The sequence below is a fragment of the Botryllus schlosseri genome, chromosome 9 (assembly GCF_051294905.1).
Source record: "Botryllus schlosseri isolate E-star chromosome 9, Bs_hap1, whole genome shotgun sequence".
Taxonomy (NCBI): Eukaryota; Metazoa; Chordata; class Ascidiacea; order Stolidobranchia; family Styelidae; genus Botryllus; species Botryllus schlosseri.
Window position 1 is genome coordinate 299,713 of NC_137244.1, and position 8,433 is coordinate 308,145.

At 39.0% G+C, this 8,433-nt stretch overlaps 1 protein-coding gene across 5 annotated transcripts in view; it reads right to left on the minus strand.

Annotated features, from left to right (window-relative positions):
• LOC145446989 (citron Rho-interacting kinase-like) overlaps window positions 1-7,280 on the minus strand; it is a 58,994-nt gene extending 51,714 nt beyond the window's left edge. For 2 of the 5 annotated variants that reach the window (XM_080325402.1, XM_080325400.1), the window contains exons 1-5: window positions 6,883-7,280; window positions 4,370-4,444; window positions 2,594-2,683; window positions 2,378-2,527; window positions 1,383-1,523 (exon numbers count right to left, since the gene is read on the minus strand). In XM_080325402.1, coding sequence (XP_080181528.1) covers window positions 1,383-1,523; window positions 2,378-2,527; window positions 2,594-2,683; window positions 4,370-4,444; window positions 6,883-7,032 — 606 coding nt within the window. In that variant the 5' untranslated portion in view covers window positions 7,033-7,280. Of the gene's footprint in view, window positions 1-1,382; window positions 1,524-2,377; window positions 2,528-2,593; window positions 2,684-4,369; window positions 4,445-4,823; window positions 4,897-6,882 lie in introns of those variants that run through there. The other 3 variants (XM_080325399.1, XM_080325401.1, XM_080325403.1) reach the window with 3 other exon arrangements.
• Between the last annotated feature and the right edge of the window lie 1,153 nt (window positions 7,281-8,433).

Here is an 8,433-nt window from a genome sequence, read left to right on the forward strand (position 1 = left end):
TCAAGCCTTGACAGACATCTTCTGATGGTTATGTTAACGTTCAATTGTTAGTGGAAATCCATTTCATATGTAGGGTACGCAACGCACGCATATGTTTGCCGACAGTCCATGCCATTCAGTTTCGGATGTCAATCTTTAATTATAATCGCTAATCAGCATACACTTAACGGCGTTGTCTCCAAGCCATCGAGAGATAACCAGTAACCATGCTAGACCCGAGATAGTTAGGCTAGTGATGAAGTCCGGCTATAGCGATGATATATCTTTCGTATTAAGCCTATCGCAGATGCGATTGTGCAGGCCCACCGATGATATCGTGCGCACCAGTCTGAGCAGATGCGATTGTGCAGGCCTTCGATGGTATAGTGCGCACCGGGCCTAATACAGATGCGATTCTTCAAGCCAACGGAACTAGGCTTGCTGGAGCATGATAAATCAGGTGACGATTGCTGAGCGCGCGGCAATCAATGACCTGATATCGCGATTATCTCTGCGGGAGATCGCGTCGTGTTACATTGTGCAGTGCAATGTGCACATACGGATCTCGCTAATTCACAACACGCCTTTCGCTAATGATAAGATTTATTGAATTGCAACCGCGTATTAGCGTCAGAACGGTCATTTCAAAAGGACGGGGTTTCACGTTTGAGGGGGTTTTGCGCATCAAAAGGTGGGGATTTCGACCCCGAAACTCCCCTCTGGCTACGGGCCTGGGTGGGTATATATTACCCAATTCCTAACTCTTTCCTAATCATTCATACTGATGCGGTATTATAATGAGTGACACTTGAGTTACTTATGTAAGGTACTCGATTTTCGTCAGCCTTACCTGTAACACAAACCAATTATCAAGTTCCTAATCGACATTTCATGCCCGACCAGATATTGTCAGTAGCAACACACTTGAAACTTCTTAATAAGTACTCACTGTTCAGGCTAGGTACATTCTGATGCCATGTCTACTTTATTAACTCAACAAAACTCAGTATTTGGATATGTAAGCATTGAATGTAGGTGAAGGAAATGAACAGTTGTAGGCAGTAGGCATGTGAGCGGTAGGCTATATTATAGGGTTACCATATTTTGGAAATCTAACAAGAGGACACTTTTTCAGAAATTTGAGACTTGCAAAACCGGAGAAGAATTCTTCCCACTTTGTGATCGGTTGACTAAAAAAAAAGGTCAACTTTTCGCCCAGCCGAAGCGTCACTTCTGTGCTAATTTACAGCATATCACTCGCATTTTGCTCTAAATATGACCTAAATTTTCAAAAAAGAGGACAAAATCTCAAAAGAGGACAAATCCTCTTAAAAGAGGACGTATCGAAACCCTACTATATCAATTCATTAGCAGTTAAAGAGGGGTTTTGTTAAATCCCATACCTTATTTAATCGCTTCTCCATTTCTTCCTTTTCGGAATTGAGGTCCTCCAGCTTCTTCCTTGAGGCTTGATATTGAATTTCCTTTCTCATGTTGCTTATCGACGAGTTCTCCTTAGAATCAGTTAATTTTCTTTCGAGTTCCTGCAAGTCATCATATATTAGAAATTCAAATCAAATTAAATCATCAGAACCAATGGTAAAGTAACATTCAGTTATCGACGTTGATTATTAACATAAATACTTGCAAATAATACATATTGCTGTCATGAACGCTTTGAGGATTTACAGTTCACTCAAAAGAATGGTAAAACTATCAATGACTTTCTAAAACTTTTTACCCATATGCCAATGTTAATTGAATATTAATATTGTGAATATTGTGAATATTAGTATGTTCATATTAAATGAAAGTTATGAAACGGAATATTTTCGGCTAACACTCGTCAGCAACTAGTAGGGAATCGGATTTGAACATTGTACACCAAGAATTGTATCACAAAATATGACCTCACCAGTTTGAAATAAAATCTCAAATAAGAGAGTGTTCAATGTATTCTTTTAAGATGGTATACGAACTCCTTTTGTAAACAATCTTGGCTGATGTATTTTGATAAAGGTCAACTAGTTACTGACGATTACCCTTGACGAGTGTCGGCCGAACATATTCGGGTTCATTTCAATAGGAAAATACTATCCAATTGCATATTGAAGTTCTGTATCTCCAAGAAGCGCTTTAAATATGTCAATTTTAGAATGTATTATAGGCACAATACATAAGTAGGCCTACAGACCGTACTAGATCAATTTAAATTGCGGAAAATCAACTAATCTCTGTTATTTGGGATAGTTCTAGAAGTTGTAAATAATTACATTTAAAGTTCTCTACTCATTTTGTGTCATGGTGATTTGCGGAGTTGAGAATTCACGAATGTCTTGGATTTGATATCAGACTCTGGCAGCCATTTCATGCCATAAGCATTTACAATTTTAAACACCTGCATCTCTTTCTTCAACTTCTTGCTTTCACTTTGATTTTGAAAATTTTCTTTTTGCAGAGCCTCGTGTTTCTTAAACCATTCTGAATTGCTGTCGACGATCTCTTTCCGTTTGCGATCAAGATTTCCTTCCAGTTCGACTTGAATATTCTGGAAAATGGTGCCAAATGCAAACCATTAGGGGCAAGCCTAAAGCGGAGTAGGTAATCAACTGACCATCAGCTTTTTATTTTGATTGGTGACTTCTCGAAGGAGTTTTGCGGAAGTAGATGCATTGCTATCGTGAGATTCCCTGAGTTCCGACAGCTAAAGGACAATGAAGAAAGGATGGTAATGGCCTAAAGACAACCAAAGATAAGCATTGTGGAAGTGACATCCAGACCAGGCATGTCAGTTAAGAGAAGAGGGGAGAGGAGGGATATTTTGCAAACAGATAATGTCCTACATTCTAGTAGATTATTCCTGTAAAATCTATGTACAAATGACAATGCAACAAGGATCCAATTATCTTTCGTGTTAATATCTCTATATACATAAACATATTATGCAAGTTTCAATCGATTTTATTCAATTCAGTAGTGATATGTGAGCTCACAAACCAGGAGAAGCGAATTATCCGAATCACAAACAAATTTCTGTGCTGCTGATAGAATGTAGGCCAGCGGCAGGAGGGGAATAATCTAGTTATTTTAGTACGGTATGAGGAATGGTTCATTATAAAGATTTAGGTTGTTAAGACAGTGTACAAAAGAAACAATAACAACAATATGCCCAATTGTGAAAGCACTTAGAATGCCAGATAAGCAGATTACTCTCTCCAAGAGAAAAGTAAGGGATTATAAAAGGGGGTAGATTGTTCTCGAATCTATCCCTCTGTTTACACCACCCTGGTGACAAAACCTGTTCCAGCCTGTGGTAGGTGCAGCATTGGATATCTTCAAAATGACAAATAGCGGGGCATCGAAATCTTCAGCAGGAAAACAAGAAAAGACTTAAATTTGGGGCAATGAACTCAGCAATAACTAGGGACAGGCACAATGATTCGAGTACCCACATCAGAATCAAGTAGGCCTATTAATTGCGACGATTCTATTCGAGCAGTGAATGATATTTCGAGCGCTGAAATCATACGCTTATCACCACAAAGAGCTAATTCGGCGACGAGAATTAGAATTTCTGTACTATTTTCCACTATTGAAAGTTGTAAACCTTGATTGGTCATTTTGTAACATACGAAACATCTAGTATAAAGCTAGGGACATCAGTGGAATTCACATATATGGGAAGACGTGATTAACCGCAGCATCGTCACAAATTGCTATAAAATAGGTAGGCTAGGTACGAAAAAATATGAAATATTCAACGCGAGGTAGAATTGGCATGATAGTCTTTCTAGATCAGTGGTTCCCAACGTGGGCGATATCGCCCCCCAGGTGGACTAGGGGGCGAAAATGACGAAGGGGGCGGAAATGGACAAAGGGGGCGAAAATAGCGATAGGGGGGCGATGACGCGTTAAAACGGCTATATAGGAGTCAAGTCGGAGAAATGACCTTTTTTTAGGCGACCCACTGAAATTTTGTTGCAAAAGTGTAAAATTCGACATCGAGCCGAAAAGTTGACCTTTTTTTTAGTCAACTCGCCGATGATTACAGATTGTATACCGATTTTTCGGTTCACAAAATCTGGGGGCGATGATAGGCGTTGAGCTTGAAAAGAGGGCGATGAGTCGAAAAAGGTTGGGAACCACTGTTCTAGATTCATAAAAGGCCCATATTTGAACATTCCACATTATTCATGCTGTTGTGACATCATAACGAGCGATACTCAAATGCTCGACTCGACACGAACTCACATTACTCAGGTACTCGATTTTGTCCAACCCTAGTAATAATCTATTATGTATAGGCTACCACTCTATAAAGGTATTTTCCGCATACAGCACTTGACATCGACTCCCTCTGAAAGTAATAAAGTAAAGTCTTTGCTCCTACCTGGTGGTTCAAACTTTTATTCTCGGCCATGTAAACAGCAAGATCTTTTTCATATGTTCTTTTCTCGGCTTCTACCTGTTTGATAAGAAAGATCAAAATGAGAATATTGCTCCAGGACTTAAAGAACAGACAGACAGACAGATTCTTTATTCGTACGATGATTGTTCACACAAATATGTAAAAAAGACAAACACAGCGATATGACCACATCAAGATGTTTAGTCTTCAAGTCAGCTGTAGTCAAGGCGTAACGTTAGAACATTTATATCATGCAACTGTCGGTCAGTAACACTTCAACAAAAGATTAAACAACAAAACGCAAACGCAAAACAGTGGTAGTAGAAAAAAAACTGTAACACTAGTTCAAAATAAATACCAGATTATACTCTCAGGTCTCAATATGTAGAAATGAGCTGAGACTTAAAATTCCGACAGAATGATGCAAATGACAAACCTCTATTGATGTGGACTCTATTGCTCTATTGCTCTATTGATAAGGAGTTCCAAATCCTTGGACCAACAAAAGCTAAGGATCTCTGGCACACACTAGCGGCTAAATTCTGCATAAAGATATTTCCAGCAGTGGCGGATCTAGTTCCGTGAGAGTGGACACCGGCAGATGGCGTAAAGATGCGGCTAAGAGCAGAAGGGAATTCACCATGGTGATATCGGTACATGGTCTTGGCAATTTCATAAGTGCAGAGGTCGCGCGCTTTCAATATCCCTAGGGATTTATATCTTGGAGAAAGATGCTCGTATCGGCCCATGCCACTTATCAAACGGATAGCCCTATTTTGGAGAGCTGCGATGTGATTCAAGTAGGTATCGTAAGTTAACCCCCAAAAGATGATTCCATAGTCCAGGTGAGAGTGGAAGAGTGAAAAATATATGTCTCTTAGTACAGATCTAGGGAGAATATGTCGCAAGCGAGCTATAATACCTACTGCTTGCGCTAATTTGCTGGCAAGAGCTGCTAGTTGTGGCTTCCAACTCAAATCTTTATCAATACATAGTCCCAAATATTTGACATTAGGGACTGCTGATAGTTTATCTTTGTCGATGGTCAAAAATGGAGAAGGTAACAAGATCTTAGGTCTGACATTGATAAGAAGGACTTGAGTTTTTGTTGCATTGATATTCAATTTATTGAGGCTCATCCAATGACAGATTTTTTTCATCTCAATATTGACTGAGTCTTGTAGAATACTCAAATTGTGGTCAGATTTATACAGGCAAGTGTCATCAGCAAATAAGGTACCTAGTTGAGAATTTAGATGCACCTGGTAAGTCGTTTATGTAAATGATAAAGAAAAGGGGGCCAAGAGCTGAACCTTGAGGAACACCGCAAGTAATTTCGCTTAGCTCAGATTTCGTACATTGGTCACCAACAAATTGTTAGCGGCAATTTAGATATGACTTAAACAAGGCTAGCGGTGTCCCTCTAACCCCATTATACCATAGTTTATTCAGAAGTATTGAATGATCAACCGTATCAAATGCTTTTTTCAAGTCAAGAAATATGGAGCAACCGACCTCATTAGATATAATTGTTGATTGGTACTTGAGCAGTAAATCTAAAATGGCATGTTGAGTATTGTGATGAGTTCGAAAGCCGAATTGATCGGGCCATAATCTGGTTTGAAGAAATTCGGAGAGCCTTGAGTGTAGAAGCTTTTCAAAAAGTATTGCTAAGCAAGATAAGACTGATATTGGTCGATAAATATTCTGTTTCCTTTTTTGTGTACAGGAACTACTCTGGCTACTTTAAAAGCTTCGGGAAAGATTCCTAAAGCCATGGATTGATTGTGGAGATGAGCCAATATTGAAGAAATTGCAGGGAAAACTGCCTTCAATATTTGCACAGATAGCCTATTATGACCCTCTGCTTCATTATTTCTCATGTTGGCGACTATTATGCTAATCTCTCCTATGTTGGTGGGACTCAAGAATATACAGTTAGTACTACTACGTGGTGTACTTTGGTAGTGTTTTGGGGGGAGATTAGGGCAATCAGATGCAAGTTTTGGCCCAATAGAGGTGGAGTAATTATTTAATGCATTAGCTACATTATTTGGATTGCTAACAGAATTGCCGTTGTCATCAATTATAATAGGCGGGATGGTGGCATGGGAGCTGGAAGGGTTGATTAGGTTTCTAATAGTTTTCCAAGTTTGGGCTTTATTAAAGGTACAGAGGTACAGGTACAGAACTTCAATGGTCATTGAATAGGCCTAGTATATATATTGATATTGTAAGGAGTAATCGTCAGCAATGTTCTTTCCAATTCTCTACTATAGTTGGTGATGATTACTCCTGACAAGTGTCAGCTGACAATATTCGGGTTCATTTCAATATGGATATACTATATTCAATTGTGTATTGCAGTTGAGTTCTGTACCTCCATGAAGCTCTTTAAATGACATCACACACATGAAATTTCGAATAGTCAGGACAATGGCTGCCTGTACAAGAAGCCTTAAATTGTAATTTGAATTCAATACAAATGAACCCACTTGCTTCAAACGTGTTTTTATTTCCGTTATTTCCAACTGCAATCCAGCAACATCTTTGGCGTTTTCATCCTGCTTGCATTTCCCAAATGTGCTCGTTCTGGATGGACTTTCTATATTAAATATGCTCGAAGCGAGTTTTCTACGCTCCATTAGACTAACCACGGTGCCTAGAGATGTAAAGTACCATGTTCAAATGTGTTTTCAGATTTAGCAGAAACAATCAATATCAGTCATCTCGTCATCGTCATAAGGGACTATATATAGGGCTGGATGAAATCAAGTCTCCGAGCTTCTGAATCTAGGATTAGGCATCCAGTCTGGTCGGGTATTAGAATGTCACCGACTATGACATCACATCAGCATGGAATATGGATGATCATCATATAAATATGGAAAATCCAAATACTTTACATTTTATCCAACCACATAAAATATATTGCTAGTTCTACATCACCTTAAAATCTATTGATAATTTTTTCTACCGTATCTATATTTCGTTGCATTTTTGACAATGCTGTAGGTTGATCACGACTTCACAAAAAGGTCGAGGTTTACAAAGTGGAAAATAGTGTCAAAACTATAATTCCCATAGCTTAACTCTCTATTTCTATGAGAAATTTGTCAACCATACGTCCACATAACTGTCCACCATTATGGAATCTCGGTACATTTTTTGAAATATATCCTGCGTGATGAGAGCTTTTCTGCATAGAATAATTAAGTAATTGAACAGAAAGTTCCGTATGACACTGCCACCAATTCCACTCTGGCTGTCCACAATTCTTTCAATTTCGACAGTACCGTTTAGCAACATTTGGCAGTATAATGGAGGCCCTCGGTGCGATCTTGGTATGTTTTGCGGAATTTATCAGGGGAGAGGTGAGCAGTGATGTTGAAGTCAGGTGCTCACAGGCTAGCAAACAACAAGGTTACAGTTCCTTCAAAAGAATCCCAAGGCTAGTCAAAATCACAGGTTAAAGGTATTGGATTTTAACAGAACTTTCCAATTGCATGGACACAATTGCACTTTATGTTAATTTCGAAGGTTCAACACAACAGTCCACAAGATTTGTTTTGAAGCTTTAACGTCACGGTACTGATATTCAAAAGGTTAAATACAACAAACGCTTGTTTTTAGTCAAGTTGGAGATTGGAATAACAAACAGAAACAGTTAATTCTTTAATGAGGGTTTTAAGTAAAACAAAAGTAGGCTGCCGCCTACCGGTGTGAAATGGCCCTATAGGCATAGCGCCAGGTTGGAATCCCGGTACGCTTAGCGCAATATCTTTGGTGTGCCAAGACGGTTCTCGGCGTCACACCTGTGTGCAGTCAGTAGAATATTTGGTGTGCACGAGACACCGATTCCATATTGGGCATAGCGCATAGGCAGAACATCTAAAATTATAATATCATACAAAATAAGTTTGCTGAAATTGGATTCGTGGTTACTCGACTTAACCACTCGTATCTCTATAAGACTATGACCCCTGACTAAAAACACACACACACACCCTGACTCACACACAGTTCAATTGCAGACTTGAAAAACT